This window comes from Protopterus annectens, chromosome 2.part1 (assembly GCF_019279795.1).
Source record: "Protopterus annectens isolate FY-2018-M chromosome 2.part1, PAN1.0, whole genome shotgun sequence".
NCBI lineage: Eukaryota > Metazoa > Chordata > Ceratodontiformes > Protopteridae > Protopterus > Protopterus annectens.
In genome coordinates, this window is record NC_056729.1 from 614228147 (window position 1) to 614249072 (window position 20926).

Genomic DNA, 20926 nt, shown 5'->3' on the forward strand with positions numbered 1-20926 from the left:
AGAGAACGGGCTAGGGGAATCTTATGTGAAACAAGTGCTTTGGTAGAAATTTTTGTTGAATCTAGAACAGAAGCTACTGTTTGAAAAGGGATAATTAGTAGCACATGTAAAATACTGCACAATAACTATAAGAATTAATCAGAGGAGGCTAGAACACAAATTGGGAAGAAAGACTGAAAAAGCAATTTACAAGGGGACAATGGCAGTATATGTGTGTGGCTCCCAAATATGCAACAAAGAGCAGAAGGTTTAGGATCTTTGCTTGAAAATGGAGAATAGATATTTTTATAAACCAAGCAAACTTCAAAGAAGTTTTCCTCAGGTAGACAACAAATGTTGGAGTTGTGATGGGAAAAAGAGAGGAAACTGGGAACATATTTTTGGGAGTATAACAGGTTGATAGATTTGAAAAATTCCCTGTAGAGTACTCTGTCAGAAATATTGGGAAATAAATGGCTACAAAAAAAGGAAATTATTCTTTTGACCTCTAGCACTGGATCTGAATTACCTGAATATAGTAAGGCCTTACTAAATGTAATGCTTTTGGCTGCCAACAAGAAATAACTAGAAAATGGAAACAAAAATCTAAACCAACTGCAACAGAAGTACTTAATACTATAAAGGAGATAAAAGAAAGGAAGTGTGATCTTTACAAAATGGAAGGAATAAATTACATTGAAATAAATGGAATTTGTAAGGGAAATATATGCAGTACAATGTTCAGGAGGAGGAGTAAGGTTTAAGGGATGGCAAGGAATTGAGCAATTTATGATGCTGAAGTGAATGATGAGTGTTAATAAAGAAAACCTGTATTTCAAGTATAATGCATGAAAATAAAATATGGTTTGTCTTCCTTTCTATTAACATACAAGTACCTATGTTTTAAGTGATAATATAAAAGTTTAAAATATATAACTTCCGTCATGTTATCTGTGTTCATGAAATGCAGAATATAAAATAGGTAAAACGTCCTTATTTGATTTTTTGTTATGAGACTTTTTACTGTGAGACAATGTCTTTTGTGTGTAACATTTTCCCGGTTCTGCTGTTGCACTGCCACCCTTTGATTTGTTATATTGAAACATACTGACACTTAATCCAAACCATAATCTTTGAGCATGACAGACTAGCAGATATTTTTTATACTGTACATAAAACTAAAACACTGGTGTTTGTGAAAATGATGAACATACAGAAAAGAATACGTCTAACAAGCAGATCACTGTACAAAAACAAGAAGTTATGTACTCACCATAACGTTCGATGTATGTAGTCCATCTCGCCTCACATTCTTACCTGTGGGTTCGGAGCCGAATGTCGGCTCCGACTCGGCCAAAACTTTTCTAGCTCGAAGTCTTTCTATTGGTTGGGCTAAGATGGTATCCCATGCTGCACTGCTCTATATCCCCAGACCTAGTTTGCTGCGAACACCAGCCCTCATTCTCCATGCATAACACCACCCAAGGAAAGGAAGAACAAACCAAGAATTAAGGGAGCTCTGAAACCAGACCTAACCTCCAAATCTTCCAGGAAGGGGGAAGGAGGGGGGGTAAGTAAGAATGTGAGGCAAGATGGACTACATACATCGAACATTATGGTGAGTACATAACTTCTTGATGTTATGTAGTCCAATCTCGCCTACATTCTTACCCATGGGACAGCGTCCCTAGCACCTAAATCCTGGGAGGCTCAGTGGAAAATACTCCTGAGCACTGTGGAACCAAAGGAACACCTGCCCCTAGATACCACATCCAACTTGTAATGAGTAACAAAGGTGTGAGGAGATGCCCAAGTAGCCGCAGCACAAATATCATCCATAGACAATCTGGCCTGATAGGCTGTAGATGTAGATACAGACCGAGAAGAGCGAGCCTTTACCAGAAATGATAAATCTTTACCCTCTGAGGAATAAATGAAAGAAATGCAACTGGAGATCCACCTGGACATCGTGACTTTGGAGACAGGAGACCCAATTCTGTTTTCCAAAAAGGAAACAAACAACTGATCAGATTTTCTGAGGTCTTTGGTTCTGTGCAGATTAAAACGTAATTGTCTGTGTACATCCAATTGATGAAATTTAAATTCTGCCTTGTTTGAGAACTGGGGAAAAAACACTGGCAACTCAATAGATTGATTAAGGTTACTGACTGACGCCACTTTGGGAAGAAAGGAAGGGTTGGGTCTGAGAGAAACCCTGTCCTTATGAAAAATCAAATAAGGGGGTTTGATTGATAAGGCTTGAAGCTCTGAAACGCGTCTGGCTGACGTGATGGCTACTAAAAAGATAGTCTTCCAAGTTAAGAATTTTAAATCACAAGTGGCTGCAGGCTCAAAGGGGGATGAAGTAAGAGCCTGTAGAACAAAGTTTAAATCCCAAGGCATGACAGGTTCCGATACCGGAGGATGAAGTAACACAGTGCCCTTCAGAAAAGCCTTACAGAGTCTATGAGCCATCAGACTTGGCTCGTTAGCGACATGAAAGGTAGAAATCGACGCCAATTGGACTTTAATGGTTGCGGCCGTTGAACCCTGGTTAAAGAGCATAGACAAGAACTCCAATACAGACGAAATTGGAGCCGTGTACGGATCAATCTTTTGGGTATGAGCCCAGACTGAAAACCTGTTCCATTTGCTGTAGTAAATCTTCCTGGTGGAAGGCTTATGAGAGGAAGATAAAATATGAACCACCTCCGGTGAGAAGTGATGAAGCCTAACTAATGACGGAAGTGGAGTAGCCAGGTTGTCGAATGGAGGATCCAAAGAGAGGGATGGAGCTGCCTTGACATGTGTATCAGTAAGTCTGGCTGTGGGTCCAGAGTCCAAGGAGCGTCCATGAGATAGGGATGGAAAAAGGGGAACCAAATTTGACGAGGCCAGTGTGGAGCAATCAGAATCATTCTGCTTCCCAAGGCTTGCGCTTTCTGAATAACCTTTGACAGCAAGGGAACCGGAGGGAAGGCATATAGTAGACCGGAGGGCCAATCGTGGACTAGAACGTCCCTGGGTGACTCCGCCTGAGGGGGGATCAGCATGAAGAAGCTGCTGCATTTGGCATTGAGAGGGCTGGCAAAAAGGTCGCAGCAAGGCTGACCCCACCTGCGGAAGATCTGTTCCGCAACTTGACAGTTCAGGGACCACTCGTAAGGCATCAGGATAGCTCTGCTTAGCCTGTCTGCAATCACATTGGATTTCCCTGGAATGTGCATTGCCACCAGAAAACGTTGGGAAGACATCGCATGGCCACTCTGCAGAGGGGATAGGACTTGGTTTCTCCCTGCTTGTTCAGATACCACACCACTTACATATTGTCTGAGTGGATTGCAATAGTCCCGAGAGGAAGAAAACTCTGAAGTGCTTGCAACACTAGCAGCACAGCTCTCATATCCAGGACACTGATATGCGGACGCATCTCGTGCTCTTGCCACGTGCCTTGGACTGTCCTGCCTAGATAATGCCCCCCCCCACCCCATCTGGGAGGTATCCGTGGTCACCGTAGCAATCTGGGGCGTAGGAACGAAGGGCTTTCCTGCATTCAGGTTGTCGGTGTGAAGCCACCAACTGAGATCCTGTTTGCACCTGTCCGTGAGAAGAATAGGGTAAGAAAGTGGAAGACGTTGGAGAGACCACTGGGCAAAAAGAAGGCACTGAAGGAGTCTCATATGTAACCTTGCCAGAGGGACTAACATAATAGTTGGAGGACCTGTCTTGTCTTTGCTCTTCTCAGGGGAAGCAGGGCATGAACTTGTTGTTTTAGGACTCTAATTCTTTCCTGTTGTAGAAATGCCCGCATGAGGATGGTGTCTAGTCCTGCGCCTATAAAAGTGACACACTGTGCGGGCAACAAGGCAGATTTTTCCCAGTTCAATGTGATGCCCAGCTGCTGACATAGGTTTATAGTAGCGTCCCTGGTCTGAATCAGTAGATGCCTGGTGGTGGCAGTAAGGAGCCAGTCGTCCAGATATGGAAACACCTGGAATCCCTGACATCTCAAGCGAGCAGTCACCACTGCCATGCATTTGGTAAACACCCTGGGGGCTGTGGTGAGACCAAAGGACAGGGCTCGAAACTGGAAATGACTGGCTCCCAGCCGGAAGGGTAGATGACTTCTGGATGCCCTGTTCATCTTGATGTGGTAGTAAGCATCCTTGAGGTCGATGGAGCACATCCACACTTCTTTTCCCAGTGGGAGAATAGACTGCAATGTGACCACTCGGAACTTGGACTTTTGCACGTGGGTGTTCAACTGGCTGAGATCTAATATGGATCTTAGGTCCCCTGACCTTTTCTGCACCAAAAAGAATCTTGAGTATGTCCCTAATCCGATCTGGTCTGAAGGGACATGTTGGATGGCTCCTTTTTCTAGCAGCTTTGAAACTTCTGAAGCTGTGTAATCCCTTTGACTGGGTGGAACATCTGGAATTTTCTTGATTGGAGAGGGATCTGATGAGAAGGGGGTGACATATCCTCCGGAAATTATTCGTAGAACCCATTGGTCCTAGGTGATGTTTTGCCAGGCCTCCGGGTATAACGAGATTCAACCCCAGACTGGCTCCGGAAACTCACATCTGGGCCTCCCATCAGGAGTGGCAGTAGGGAGAACCACAAAAGAAATCGTGGTCTCCCGAGTTGCGGGGGCCTCCTCTGCCTCTAGGGCGGCATCTCCCTGAATAACCACCCCCTCCTCTGCCTCTGGAGGGGGGCTCACCTTGTGCACCGGGAAAAAACCTCTGTGATTTCTTCAACCACAACTTGCCACCCCTCTGGGCCTTGGGATAAGGCCTAGAGGGAAGGGAAGGGAAAAAAGGACTCCTACAACAGACAGTTTTTTTCCCTCCTGCTTGCACCTGGTGAAGGTGTCTTTCACCTTGGTTTCGAACAAAGAGGAACCATCGAAAGGGGCGTCGGTGAATAAAGACTTGAAGGCCTCCGCAAAATGACAAAGGCGCATCCAGGCCTGTCTCCTAAGAGCAACTCCTGAACTTGCTGCCGTACTCGCTCCATCAGCTGCATATGAGATCAGCCTCATGGAGGAGTTAACGATGGAAATGAGGGTAGACTTCTGAACGTTAACCGTCTGGGTCACCGCCACAGAAACATTACCCATGAAAGTATCTCCAAGCTCCTTGAGGAGATCTCTCTGGAGCCGTGTAAAGTGAGATAAATAATTCAGTGACCGTAAGGTAAAGGTCGCTGAAGAAAGGGTATGCTTCCCGTACCGGTCCATGGTCCTAGACTCCTTGTTAGGAGGATGGACGGTGGAAGAAGTCTCGGATAATTCCTCCTGAGTAGCCGCTGCCACCACCATGGTATCCACAGGGACTCCTTTGGACAGAAATTCCTTACCAGGAGGAGCAGACAAAAATTTATTGGGTCTCCTGGGGACTGGTTCCACAGAGTCAGGCGTCTCCCACACCCTTCGACAGACCAAATCCAGAAGCTCGTCGAAGGGTGGAGATACCCAGGAGGCGGAGGGTTGAGCACCAAAAGCCTTCAGGAAGACCGACTCCTCCTCGGCGGGGGCTTTGGATGGCCAGTCACCTCTTTGTTTCAAAATCTCTAGAATGTCAGAGAAAGAAACATCCTCAGAGGATGACTTGGGGGACCCCTCCGATTCATCGAGGTCGGTGCCTGATGTGAGAGACTCGTCCTGGGAATCTATGTGCTTCCTCTTGCACGTCTTCTTTCTGGGTGGCTCCTCAGGCAAGGAGTCTGAGGCACCCTCAGAAATGTGGGGACCACTCATGGGGGTACCTTGAGGCCTTGGGTCTCCACTGTCTAGAGCTAGATGGCGATCAGAGACCTGTACCGGTGTAGTAGGGGACAGAGTGACCGACCCGCATGATGCCACTGATGACCTGGCCAGCACACTCCGCATGGCTTCAAAGGCCAGTCCCCCTGAGTCTGAGGAGCGACCAGCCTCTGAAACCATGACAGGAGTCAGACTTCCCCACGCCGAAGCACCGAGAGGGAGACTAGGAACCAATAAGTGTCCTGAAGCCTCTCCTTTGAGTCCAACTGAACAATCCTGAGTCCTGAATCCTGTGGATGGCGCCGACTGGGTCGGAGCAGACGTCGGCCCCGATAAGGCAGGAGGGGCTGTCGGAACCGACCTAGGGACATCACATGGAGCCAGGAACTCCAGCTCCGAAAGCTGAGATATGCTCGGAGGAGGAAGTATCGAAGCAGGTTGAAGGATGGGCTCCGGAGCCGACTGGGTCGGAGCCGAGAACAATTGAGTCAAAACCGGTGACTGAAGGAGTCTCTGCACCACTCTATCAACGTCCACATCTGATAAGATCCTGGAGGATTTAGAGGATAGGGAGGGAGATCGAGACCTCCTCTCTGAAGGGGACCTACGAGGAGGTGATGCTGGCCTAATGCTAGGCGGTCGGCGCCGACCAGGTTCCAAAATTATTGGAGCCGATGCCGGTTCCATAACCACAGACACTTCCTGCGGCCCCGAGGACAATGGAGCCGAGGATGTCGAAGCAGACTTTGCTATTTTCTCTGGTGGCTCTGAGGAGACTGATGGAGCCGGAGATCTCTTTTTTGATTTTGAAGATTTTGACTTGGAGCTGGAAGCAGATTCCAGACCCTCCTCGAAGGAGGGTTTCAAAAGTCCCTTCAAAATTAACTTATTCTTCGTTTCCTGAAGAACTCTCGGACTAAACGCATGACAGAAACTGCATGATTCCTGGAGATGGATTGCTCCCAGACAATACACACAGACAGAATGTCCATCTGTAATGGACATTTTATAGTTACACCTAGAGCATTTCTTGAAGCCCGAGGGCTTATGCTCCTTAGAATCTTTGGACATAGTTAGCTACCACAAAACACCAAAGACAACAATAACTGACAACAGTACTAACGGTAAAACAGTCACAAGGTGGGAAAAACACTACCACGAACAAAAAAACCCTCAAGATCTCTAACTAAAACAATCTTTTTGCACAACACAGGAGGGGAAGACTAAAACCTCTAATTTAAACGGTTTTAGACCTATAAAGAAATAGAACACAAGGAAGCATGGGACAGACTAGGTCCTCTAACTGAAATGAGCCTAGCCCGTTGGAAAAGTACAGTTTTGTACCTACCATAAATGTAGATGTTCGAGTGTTCACACTGCTGCAGTCATCACACTTGGGTTATCATGCCGTCAGGCGGTCCCGCAGTCGGCCAGAGTTCCAAAGTCTTGGTCCGGCGTCAGTTGCTGTCGCTTCTTCCCTGACGTCAGTGTGTCAGGGGTATATAAGATGCACCCAACGCCATTTTCTTCAGTTTTTCTTGCCCCAGATGTCAGGTGCCCCCAACAGGTAGGCAATACATATTGCTAATAAAAAAAATATATAAATAAAAATGAAACAATACCTTCAGTTACAAGCAAATACATCACAAAAGTTGTATAGGATAGAAAGGTATAGATATCTCCAGCTAGTTCAGAGGGGATGGAGGGAGGGTAACCTGGACTGCAGCAGTGTGAACACTCGAACATCTACATTTATGGTAGGTACAAAACTGTACTATGTTCATTGTGTTACACTGCTGCAGTCATCACACTTGGGTTGAATCCCAAAGCTAAGGATGGGTGGTGGAACTAAACAGGGTTTGGTGAGGCTAGTAGGCCCTGCAGAACTGCAGTGGCAAAGCCAGCTCTGGTTTTAGAGTATAGAGGTAAGTGATAGTGCTTGGTGAAGGTGTGCACTGAACTCCAAGTTGCAGCCTCCAAAATATCCTTGGTTGGTACCCCTCTGAGGAAGGCTGTTGATGTTGCTGTAACCCTGGTGGAATGGAGCCTGATGGTACCAGGCACAGATTTTCCATGGTGTGTGTAGCAGAAACGGATGCAATGTCCTATCCATTTTGAAATGGTCTGTTTTGAGAGAGCTCTTCCTTGTGATCCTGCAGCATAGGATACAAAGAGCTGGTCAGATTTTCTGAAAGCCTTAGTTTTATCCAAGTAGTAACCTAATTGCCTGTGTATGTCCAAAGAGTGTAGGAGCCTTTCCCCTTTGCTCTGAGGGCTTGGATAGAAGGTGGGTAAATGAATGGTTTGGTTTAGAGCCACACTGGATACCACCTTTGGCATAAAGGAAGGGTTAGTTTGGAAAGAGACTCTGTCTTGATGAAAAATGATGAAACGCTCCACTGCCATTAGGGCCTGTAGTTCTGAGACTCTACGTGCTGAAGTTATTGCTAGCAGCAGGGCAGTTTTCTATGATAGGAACTGTAGATCAGCTGTGAAAGCTGGTTCAAAGGGCGGTAGTGTAAGTTTTTCCAAAACAAAGTTGAGATCCCAAGTTGGTGTTGGTGCTCTCCAGGGGCGGTCTTATATTCTTAGCCCCTCTGAGGAACTGTCTTAGTAATGGATGTGAAAATATAGGAGGATCCGTGTTGTATTGAGCTGAAATAGCTGAGGCATGGACCTTAATAGATGAGAAGGAAAGTCCTTTGTGCAACATCTCAGTTAAATATTGAAGAATCTGAAGAATATTTGGTACAAGGGGATTTTGGCCTTTAGTCTGGTTCCAGGTGCAGAATCTTTTCCATTTGTCTGAATAGACTTTCCTGGTGCTGGGCCTCCTAGCCTCCAGAATGACATCCATCACATCTTTAGAGAGAAGTGTTGACTGGTTGTTTAGGCAATTTTCCATGCAGCCAGATTTAAAGTCTTGAGCTGGCTGTGTAGAATCTGATTGTTTTGCTGAGTGAGGAGGTGAGGAGTTGTAGGTAAAATCCATGGTGGGCCTTGAGCCATGTTCCTAAGTATTGGATACCAGTGTTGGCGTATCCAGTCTGGAGCAATGAGTATCATTTGTGGCCTCTCTAATCTGGCTTTCAGCAGCACCTTTGCCAGAAGAGGCAGTGGAGGAAAGGCATATATTGCCAATGTTTTCCAACTGAATGAGAGGGCTTCCACTTTCCAAGCTAGTGTGTGGTATGTCCTTGTGCAGAATTTCCGTAGTTGGTAGTTTTGGGGGGAAGCAAACAGATCTATGTCTGGGCTCCCCCATTTTTGAGTTATCATTGTGAATACTTGTGGATCCAGTTTCCACTCGTGAGGATCTATGATGTTTCTGCTTAGATCGTCTGCCAATATGTTTTTCTTTCCTGGCAGGAATTGTGCTTGTAGTTGAACTTGGTAGGTCAGTGCTGTGTTCCACAAGGTCATTGCTTGTCTGCACAGGGGGTAGGAGTGTGTGCCCCCTTGCTTGTTTATGTACCACATCACTGTGGTGTTGTCCATCTTTATTAGGAGTTGTCCTGGATGTAGGAGGTCCTTGAAAGCTGTTAGGGCATTTTGTACAGCTAGCATCTCTTTTTGATTGATATGTAGATGCCTTTGGTCTGCAGACCATTTGCCCTGAATACACTGTCCTGCCATGTGCGCTCCCCAGGCATAATCCGATGCATCTGTTGTTATAGTTTGCCTGGCTGTGGGTAAGTTAAAAGGCTGACCCTTGTTGAGGTGACATGCCTGAGCCCACCATAGAAACTCCTGTTGAAGGCAGGGTATGAGTGGAATTATTGTTTCCAAGCTGTGGCTGTGTTGAGTCCATACGCTTTTCAGATACCATTGTAATTTCCTCATATGCAGTTTTGCAAATGGTATTAGTAGTATGCAAGATGCCATGAATCCCAAGGCCTGCAGAATTTTTCTTGCAGCGAGTTGGGTCTTTGTTGCCATCATTTTGAAGTATTGAGTCAGTTGTCTTTGCTTGTCTGGCATGAGATAAGCCATCTGGGCCGTTGTATTTAAGCTGGCACCCAGGAATATTATGTCTTGTGAGGGCACTAGTTTGACTTCTTTTCGTTTATTGTGTACCCTAGGCAACTTAGTAGATTTTTGACAAACGCCAGATGCTTTAATAGAATGTCCTTGCTTTGTATGAATAAGGCAGTCGTCCAGGTATGGATATATTTGAATCCCTCTTTGTCTGCAGTATGCAATTACTGGTGCCAGGCATTTTGTGAAGACCCTGGGCGCAGTAGATAAGACAAAGGGCAGTGCAGAGAATTGTTAATGGGTTGAACCTGCTATAAATCGGAGGTATCTTCTGCAATTTTGTCTGACAGGGACATGCAGGTATGCCTCCTTGAGGTCCAACGTTACTAGCCAAGCCTTCTTGCCCAGCATGTGAAGAAGTTGCTGTAGTGTTAGCATCTTGAATTTGGGTACTTCCAGGTATGTGTTTAGAATTGAGAGGTCCAGAATGGGTCTCCAGGCTTTGTCCTTTCGGGGAACTAGAAACAGTCTTGAGTAAAATCCTTGTCCTTGCTCCTGTGTAGGAACCTGTTGAATGGCTCTCATGTCCATGAGAGCTGAAATTTGCTTTTGAGCCTCTGCCCATTGATTTGGTGGTAAGTTTGGCATTCCTTTTATCCTTGGCAAAGTGTGAAAGTGGAATCTGTATCCTTGAGATACAATATTTAGGACCCATTTGTCTTTTGTAATGATGTGCCAATCGTCTGCAAAAAGTGCTAGTTTTCCCCCCCAAGGGGGCTGCTAAGAGGGTTTTGCTTGGAGGTCTGAGGGGAAAGTCATTGTGTTTGTCTTCTGGTAGTCTGAGACCTGTCTTCTCCTCCTTTTTGAGTTGTGGCACCCCATTGTCGAGGCTGGTAAGAGCCTTGTGACTGGCCTCTACCCCTTGGGCGTCTGTATCTGCCCCTCTGTGGTCTGGCAGAAGTTGAAAAGGACCAGTTTTTGGTTGGCCAATTTCTGCTGAAACGAGGGGGTTGAACCTGTAAAAAATCCTTGACCGTCTGCATAGATTTTGCCTTATCCTCCATTTTCTTTAAAACTTCTTCTGCTTTTACACCAAACAAAACATCCTGCTGTAAAGGTGCATCCAATAACTTTGCTTTAACATGATCAGGTAAAGTTTGTTCTTTTAACCAAGCATGCCTACGTATGACAGACCCTGTCACTGCTGCTCTACAAGAAGCTTCTAATGAATCAAATCCACATTGCAAAGTATGTTTTCCCACTTGTTCAGCTGCATGCAACAAATCTTGCATTTCCTTGTAATCAGGCTGTTCTGTATGTGTGAGCATTTTTTGTTTCAAATTGAGACATCAAATATTGTTGATATTTCAGCAAGTGAAACTGACAATTTAAGGCCCCCATAGCTAGAGTAGCTGAGGTATATACTTTCTTTCTCCATCTGTCTAGTGCTCTAGAATCCCTTTCAGAGGGCACAGGATTTTTAGCAATAGAGGCCTTAACCACTTTGGGACCCTGGGAAATGGTTTCTGGGTCAGCAACAGGAATTTTATACAGGAATTTGTGTGAGTCAGGGACTCTGTAGTATCTTTCTGGTTTGGCTGGTGCAGGAGGTAGTGAATCTGGGTTAAGACTAGATTCTGAATAAACATCATCCACAATGTCTAACACAGGTGGAATAGCAAGTGGTCTGTGCTGGGGTAGTAAAAGGAACTCTCGGAGCCTTTTCTTAGAATCAGAGTAATCCTGGCCTTCCCAGTGGAAATGTTCCCTCATGGTATGTAAGGTTTCCCCAAAAGAGTAGTCTTCTGGGGGAGATGCAGAAGGGATAGACTCTTCAGCATCAGAGTCTTCATAAGGGGAAAGGAATATTCCTGTTCCTCAGAAGAGTCTGAGGAAATTGAAACCTGGTCAGAGGAAGCGTAGTCCTCCTCCTGTCTTGGCCTTTTATCAGGAGGGGGATGGGAACCCCTGATTAGGGTAATTAAGTCTTCAGCCATCTTAAGCATCTGTTTCTTAGGCATGAGGCCTTGTACTGGAGACTGCTGTACAGTCTTCTTTGTTTTTAAAGGAGTTTTCAGCTTTGCATAGGATTTAATAGTGAGTGTAGCCAGTCTGAAGACACCTTCTGCAACTGAAGGCGTTTCAACTGCACCGGAATCTCCTTCAGGCATGGAGTCGGAAGGGCCTAAAGGTAAAGGTTGTGGAGGCCTAGCAATCTCCGCTTGTGAATCGGATGTCGCCTGGGGTTCTAAATCAGCGGTCGTCAGGGGCTGCGTAGGTGCCTCACTGAAAACCGGAGAACCGGCGACTGGCCTAGCAGAGGCCTCGGAGTCCAGTTTGGGTCTCGGCTGCCTGTCCTTATCTTTGCGTTTTTTATGCATTCCGGTCGTCGGTTGCTCCGACGGCATGGTATAATTAAATTTCCTACCAAAGTAATGTTGGGCGAAATCAAACCGACGTTTAATAGTTTGTTTATTAAACCTAGCACAAAACCGACAACCTGTGACGTCGTGGTCTGGGCCTAAGCAAGGAATACAATAAGAATGAAAGTCCTTATAAGGTATTTGCTTCCCACAAGAAATGCAATTGTTAACTTTTTCTGACATCGGACTGAGGCAAGAAAAGGTTCCCCAACGGGGTACTTAGCTTTATTGAAGACTTCGGTCTGAAATTCGATTTGAAAATCTCAGGAGTCAGCCGACCGGCACTTGCGTACTGCTTCTGCTTCGGGCACCGCATGGCAAGAAAGACTGAAGAAAATGGCGTCGGATGCATCTTATATACCCCTGGCACACTGACGTCAGGGAAGAAGCGACAGCAACCGAGGCCGGACCAAGACTTTGGAACTCTGGCCGACTGCGGGACCGCCTGATGGCAGGATAACCCAAGTGTGATGACTGCAGCAGTGTAACACGATGAACATCAGCTAGAAGACCAGAACACACAATAGCTATTACAATAGCTTTTTGTTTTAAACCAATTCCCTACAATGAAGAAAAAGGGTACTTAGCCACAGCCAAGAGTGAGACCACATCCGAGCTACACGAGCGGCAAATGAGATCTGGGGATATAGAGCAGTGCAGCATTGGATACCATCTTAGCCCAGCCAATAGAAAGGCTTCGAGCTAGAAAAGTTTTGGCCGAGTCGGAGCCGACATTCGGCTCCAAACCCACGTGTAAGAATGTAGGCGAGATTGGACTACATAACATTACATATTCAGTTATATTCATTAATAATTACATTTTCCCATTTCTGTTGTTGTGTTACTACCCCCCTTGATTTGTTACACTGTATCACCTTAACACTTGTTCAAAACCAAACTGCTTGAGCGTGACAAATTAGTAGTTACAATCTGTGATGTGCATAAGACTAAAACACTGCTCTCCATAAGAAAGTTGCACATACAGAAAAGAATACTTCTTAACATATGGATCCAAAAAGATGGGGTCACCTACATGCATCAGTATTGATTCTCTTCCTCGCATCTGCTAGCACTAGAAAGACTGAGGACTGTCTATGTAATACTACAGGCAGTACCCGATAAAAAAAAAAAAATGCAGAACTATCTAAGTCCATAGTTTGTGGTGCAGGCGGAGACAATTTCTTCTAGCAAGCATAAAGCATGTAAGAGGTTAACATGAAAAAGAATGGTGGGTGGTCTTTACCTTCCTCTGATTCCAAGGCAAGGAAGTGAAAGCTTTATAAAGCACAGCTTAGTTCTCGATAAATAAACTATACCTGAACCACACTGTAGGAAGGAAGAAACTCAGGACTGAGTTAACCTGAAAGTAAGGGTAGACTTTCCTTTAAGAGCTGCTGCTGAGGATGATACAAAACTGGACTACTAAACAAAACAAGCCTGATACACTCCACATTACCTAAGTAAGTAGAATCCAAAACTATTTTTCTGAACAAAGAAAACACCCTGGACTGACTTATTGGAACAAACTCACACTTTTCTATAGTGCTGTTACTGATGGCAGCATCTGCAGCCATAAATGTACTGGGCATCAACACCTCAGTAGCTTCAAGGTCTCCGTCTGCCTCTGCTACTTCCATGGCATTCCCCAAAGGGAAGAAACCACCAATGAATGCATGCTTAATGTTTCTCTTCCACATCCAGTCCTACAGCAACTAACCAGTCACTTTCCAGACTCTTTTGACAAAACAGGCAAAAAAAGAAGTAAGTAGCATCACCATAGGCAGAGCACATCAAAATTTAAAACTCCAAAAACAAACGGTTCTGCCGTCAATTCCACTTAAAACTTGAAAACTTTAATAAAATATATGATGATAAGATAAAATAAAATAAACACACTGGCTCATAAACCGGATAAGCGCTTTTGGTATAATACCTTTTTCAAATCCTAAATGTTTGCCAGTGAAACTTCCTCCTAAACACCTTAATTTCCTAGTGTTCACTCACTTAGATGCATTTAATAACCATAGCAACATACACACCCTTCTAATTATGTCATTTTGAGTGCTGAAGAGCTTTCCCTTTTAGTGCAGGTTTTAAAGGGACAAATGCATTCAAACCTGGTGACTGATCTGATTGCAAATTCATTATTCACTTCATCTCTTCAATTTCTGTTCGGTTTACTAAATCCCCACCTCTTAGTGTTTCATGAAGCCTAGTTAGTGCCATGAACTTGATGCAGGGTTGATGCCCATGCATCAACCCTGATTAATCTTATGACTCTACTTATGAGCTTTACCTTCTCCTCCCCCTCCTACTCTCTCCCATCTGAAGAACTAGCTCTAAATACCTTTGTTAATTAGTCTCTGTTTCAATTTAATCAACAATTCTAGATGGTTGCATTTTTTTCTTTGCTTATATATATTTACTCTCTATGAATATCCTACTAAGTTTAACTCCCCTACTCCTATACTGTAAATAGAAGTAATATGTCCTCACTAGCATAAACTTTCTCATATATTTTTTGTTTGCACCTTAATTCTGTATGTACTTTTTTTACTAACCATTGTTTGCTTTCTTTTATTTAATAACTTGTTGTACTAACCTAAATGTGGAGCTTTTCTCCCCGGGCCTCTGCTGAAAATGGAAATATATCCAATTGGACTAGCCCGGTAAACAAATGTAAAATAAATAAATAAAAATAAAGTAAAGAATGACTGTCATTTATACTAACATGTATATAAAGTGCATTCCTGGTAACTTTTTTTCTTATGTCAGATAAGTGCTTTAGGATACGTTCCTTGAGCATTTGATTAGTTTTGCCTATGTAGTATGCCTTGCAGTGACTGCAGGTTTCCACATAGATAATGTTCTTACTCCGACAGTTTGCAAATCTTTCAAACTTATAGTTCCTTTTAGTCAGGGGATGTGTAAAAGTATGTGAGATGTTTATATGAGAGCATGACTTGCAACTTCCACATCTGAATGTACCAACTCTCCTGTTCATATGAAAACTCCTGTCTTCAGAAATAGCTTCAGTTTCTGTTTTATAACATAATAGCGTTTTTAAGTTTTTCCTGTTCTTAAAAGAAAAGCTGGGTTGATCTCCAACAATTTCCCTAATTTTGTTGTCAGATGTTGGCACTGGCCAAAATTTTCTGATGGTATTACGAATAGCAAAATTGTCAGTACTGTATGTCAATTGGCATCTCAGATTGGACTTTACCTCCTTTCGCTTGATCTTAACTATTTCACCTTGATCCCCAAATCATTGGGTATGGACGTGAACAAACTGTTCAGATCCATAGTTACCATTAATACATTTTTACAAGTATTCATCTGTTGCAGTTTCTTGTAAAGTCTACTTAAGAACTCAGCCAAGTCCTTGATCCCTGCAGGTGCATGAGGTAGCAATTTCTTTAACTCTCCTTCTATAAAAATAGAAAGGGGTTCAGTTATCCATCCTTTTCCTGAAACGACTGGTTGCATCGGAGGGTCATGTAGATTCTTATGCACCTTAGGCATTCCACTGATGCTAGGTATAGTAGGATGACATACTTTAAAAAAATCAAACAGCTCTTTGCTTATCGATCTATTCATGAGCTTGTCATAAAGCGTCTTGTACACTATGTATAATGGTGTTCAATTCCCTTTTATCAATCCTCCTGTAGGTGGCTATATCTGCTAGCATCTCCTTCGTCTTGGTATCATAGAACGACATATCCATAACTATAACTGCCCCTCCTTTGTCAGCTTGTTTAAGGATTTGAAAAAGGTATTATACCGAAAGCGCTTATCTCCTTTATGAGCCAGTGTATTTATTTTATTTTATCTTACCGTATATTTTATTAAAGTTTTCAAGTTTTAAGTGGAATTGGTGGCAGAACCATTTGTTTTTGGGGTCTTTTGACAAAACTGCAGGTAATATTTCATCTACTGCACTGTAATTTCAATCTCACATTTCACAACTGCCACAAACATGACATGGTTCAAAGACTCAGTACCTTAGATACTCAGAATTATGGCATAGTTGCTAAAAAGTTTCTAACATTCTGTTAAGAGGAGTTCAGACACTGTCTTTTGCAACCTACCTCAAGTACTTCTTCAGTTATTAAATCGTGATCTTTCAAGGAATATAAAAATGGATAGGGATTATCTATTGCTGCTGATATTTCCACTTTGTTGGTCCTGAAGAAATGGACAATTTGTTCATCTGCAACGTTTTTCAAAATGGACATTCTGTCATCCTATGGGAATTGCGCATCAAAATAAAAATTATTCAAACAAGGAAGTGGCACATATCACCTTCAAAAATAAAACACATGCAAAACACAGGAGGCATATGGACACGTATCAAATCTTTATACACTTAACTTTTCAGCATCAGATTACTTCCCTTCTTGAATGACAGATTACAGACTGCAGCTGGCATAATGGTAAAGCTAGAAAATATACCTTCTTGTAGAAACACAAACAGGGTGGATAACCATTTCACAGTTTTTTTCACAGTTTTCCTAAAATAGAACCTTTTTGCCTTACGATCTCTAGTTATGCCAATGCTCCCTGTCTGTCCTATTCATTCTGCACTCCTCTCCTACTGTTGCCATGCATGGCATAACCCATCCTAGGATGGGTTCACTGACTCTAGTGACCAGTAACTTTTAAGCAACTAGTTTCTGGACAGTTTTTGGGGACAGCAGCAAGCAATGGAAAGTACAGTTGTGTACGCTTATCATAAATGTAGATGTTCGAGTGTATTCACTGTTGCAGTCATTACATTTGGGTAATCTGCTGACAGGTTGCCCTCAGTCGGCCTGAATTCCAAAGTCTTGGGTCCTGTGTCTGTTGCTGTCTTCTCTTCCATGGCGCCAGGTCGTCAGGAGTATAAAACATGGAGCCGACGCCATTTTCTTTAGTTTTTCTTGCCCCCAATGTCAGGTGCCCCCAAAAAAGTAGCAATATTATACATATATATATATATATATATATATATACATGCATCAATATCAACTTTACCTTCATCTACAAGCAAATACACCACATAGGTTGTAGAAGATAGAAAAGGAAAGATAAACTGTAGAATGACAGGGGGATGGCGGGAGGGTAACCTGGACTGCAACAGTGAATACACTCGAACATCTACATTTATGGTAAGTATACACAACTGTACGGTGTTCTTCATGTTTCACTGTTGCAATCATTACATTTGGGTAGAATCCCAAAGCTATGGTTGGGAGGCTGGAGCTAAATAGCATTAGGTGCGGCTATAGAGCCCTGCAGGACTGCAGTGGCAAAGACTGCCCTGGACTTAGAGTAGAGAGGCAGATGGTAATGCTTTGTAAAGGTGAGAACAGAACTCCAAGTAGCAGCCTTTAGAATGTCTTTGGTTGGTACTCCTCTGAGAAAGGCTGCTGAAGTAGCTGCAGCTCTGGTGGAATGAGATCTAATGCCCTTGGGCACAGGTTTACCATGATGTAAGTAGCAGAAAAGTACAGTTTTGTACCTACCATAAATGTAGATGTTCGAGTGCTAATACAGCTGCAGTCATAACAGATGGGTTCTCCTGACGTCAGGCGGGTCCTCGGTCGGCCGAATTCCAAAGTCTAGGTCCGGCGTCGGTTCTCGTCGCTTCTTCCCTGACGTCAGTGCTACAGGGGTATAAAGGAACCAGCCAACGCCATTTTCTTCAGTTTTTCTTACCCCAGATGTCAGGTGCACCCAGAAGGAAGGCAATAATAAATTTGTGTGATAATGCAGTGCTATATAATCAAAATACAGTAGTTGCAAGCAAATACATCATAAATGAAAACCCCAATCAGGTTGTATGAGGATGTGTTAGCCTATAGGCCTGTCCCAAGAGGGGAAGGAGGGAGGGAAACCTGGACTGCAGCTGTATTAGCACTCGAACATCTACATTTATGCTAGGTACAAAACTGTACTATGTTCATCGTGCATACAGCTGCAGTCATAACAGATGGGTAGAATCCCAAAGCTAAGAAGGGGTGGTAGGCACTAGTTGGAACTAGGAGGAGCCAAAATGCCCTGCAAGATTGCAGTGGCAAAGCCTGCTCTAGATTTGGAGTATAATGGTAGGTTGTAGTGCTTGGAGAAGGTATGCACAGAACTCCAAGTGGCTGCTTCCAAAATATCCTTGGTAGGAACTCCTCTGAGGAAGGCTGCAGAGGTGGCTGTGGCCCTGGTGGAATGAGTTCTAATGCCTGTAGGAACAGTTTTGCCATGAAAGGAGTAGCAAAAGCGTATGCAGTGGGCTATCCATTTTGAGATTGTCTGTTTGGAAATTGGCTTCCTTGAGCTCCTACCGCATAGGCCACAAAGAGCTGTTCTGATTTTCTGAAAGGCTTTGTTCTGTCCAAATAATAACGCAGCTGTCTGTGGATGTCCAAGGAATGTAGTAATCTCTCCCCTTTGTTTTGAGGATTAGGATAAAAAGTAGGTAAATGTATGGCCTGATTTAAAGCTACCCTGGATACCACTTTAGGCATAAAGGACGGGTTGGTTCGTAAGGAAACTCTGTCCTGATGGAAGATGATAAAAGGCTGGACAGCCATGAGAGCCTGTAGTTCTGAAACTCTACGAGCTGAGGTGATAGCCAGAAGGAAAGCCGTTTTCCAGGACAAATATTGCAAATCTGATGAGGCAGCTGGGTCAAAGGGAGGTAAGGTCAATTTTTCCAGAATGAAATTAAGATCCCAAGCAGGTATTGGTTGTTTCCTTGGAGGCCTTAAATTCTTAGCCCCTCTGAGGAACTGTCTTAAGAGAGGGTGAGAGAATAAAGGTGGATCAGTGTTGTATTCTGCAGAAATGGCTGAGGCATGTATTTTAATGGAGGAGAAAGAAAGTCTACTGCTTAGCAGTTCAGCCAAATATTGTAGTATTTGAGGTAAATTCAGTTTTCCAGGATCCTGGCCCTTTTTCTCATTCCAGACACAAAAACGTTTCCATTTTGCGGAGTAAGCTTTTCTAGTTGATGGTCTTCTGGCCTCCAAAATAACATCCTGCACCTCCTTGGAGAGTAGGGCCTGTTGTGATGCTAAGGAATCTTCCATATGGCTAGATTGAGTGTTTTTAGCTGGCTGTGAAGAGTTTTGAAACTGTGCTGAGTCAGAAGAAGAGGCATTAGAGGCAGGGTCCATGGTGGGGAATGCGGCAGGCTCCTCAGGAGTGGGTACCAGTGTTGTCTTGGCCAGTCCGGAGCAATGAGAATCATCTTTGATCTGTCTGCTCTGGTCTTTAATAGAACTTTGGGCAGCAGAGGAAGAGGAGGGAAGGCATAAACTGTCATTCATGTCCAACTGAAAGAAAGAGCGTCCACTCTCCAGGCCTTTGGATGGAAGATCCTTGAGCAGAATTTTGTCAATTGATGATTCTTGTGGGAGGCAAAGAGATCTATGTCTGGCCTTCCCCATTCTTGGATTATTTCTATAAAATCTTTTGGATGCAATTTCCATTCATGTGGATCTGTCATATTCCTGCTTAGGTTGTCTGCCAGCGTGTTTTCCTTGCCTGGCAAGTACTGTGCTTGTAGTTCCATTTGTAAGTCCATGGCCATGTTCCAAAGTGACATGACCAGTCTGCATAGGGGGTAAGAATGTGTTCCTCCCTGTTTGTTTATGTACCACATAACTGTGGTGTTGTCCGTTCTTATCAATAATCGACCTGGTTGTAGAAGGTCCTTGAAAGCTATAATAGCATTTATTACTGCTAGCATTTCTTTTTGATTGATATGAAGGTGCTTTTCTTTTTGGGACCATTTGCCGTGAATGCACCGATCTGTCATGTGTGCCCCCCAGGCGTAGTCCGAGGCGTCTGTTGTGATGACTTGATTTGCTTGAGGCTTGCTGAATGGAAGACCTGTGTTTGTTTGACATGCTTGAGCCCACCACAGAAATTCCTTTTGCAGACATGGAATTAGTGGTATTATTGTTTCCAAACTGTGGCTGTGTTGAGACCATATGTTTTTCAGGTACCATTGTAGTTTCCTCATATGCAGCTTTGCACATGGGATTAGTAAGATGCAAGATGCCATGAATACCAGAGCCTGCTGGATTTTCCTTGCAGTCAGCCTGGTACAATTTGCTAGTATTCTGAAGTATTGTATTAGTTGCCCCTGCTTCTCTGGCGTGAGGTAGGCCATCTGGGTGTTTGTGTCCAATTTGGCACCCAGGAAAATTATCTTCCAAGAGGGTATTAGCCTTGATTTCTTTTTGTTGACTGTGTATCCCAGAGATTTCAATAAGATTATTACATAAGCCAGATGTTTCAGAAGAATGTGCTTGCTGTCCACTTGGATCAGGCAGTCGTCCAAATAGGGGTATATTTGTATCCGTTGAAGTCTGCAGTAGGCAATTACTGATGCCAGGCATTTCGTGAATACTCTGGGCACAGTAGATAAGCCAAAGGGCAATGCAGAGAATTGATAATGGGTTGAACCTGCAAGAAATCTGAGGTACCTTCTGCAATTTTGTCTGATTGGGACATGCAGGTATGCCTCCTTGAGGTCCAATGTTACCAGCCAAGACTCCTTGCCCAGCATGGGAAGAAGTTTCTGTAGAGTGAGCATCTTGAATTTTGGTACGAGTAGAAATGTGTTTAGGATGGATAGATCCAAAATAGGTCTCCAATATTTTCCCTTCCTTGGCACCAGAAATAGCCTGGAATAAAAACCTTGACCTTGTTTGTGCGTAGGTACCTCTTGAATAGCTTTCATGTTTATGAGATCTGTAATTTGCTTTTGTGCCTCTGCCCTTTGATTGTGTGG

General features: G+C 43.9%; 1 protein-coding gene across 1 annotated transcript in view; it reads right to left on the minus strand.

Moving 5' to 3' along the window:
- Positions 1–20926, minus strand: part of LOC122794877 (nuclear autoantigen Sp-100-like) — a 1817621-nt gene that overhangs the window by 480997 nt on the left and 1315698 nt on the right. The window contains exon 4 of the mRNA XM_044063477.1: positions 16239–16394. Within this exon, the coding sequence (XP_043919412.1) occupies positions 16239–16394 (156 nt within the window). The remainder of the gene's footprint in view (positions 1–16238; positions 16395–20926) is intronic.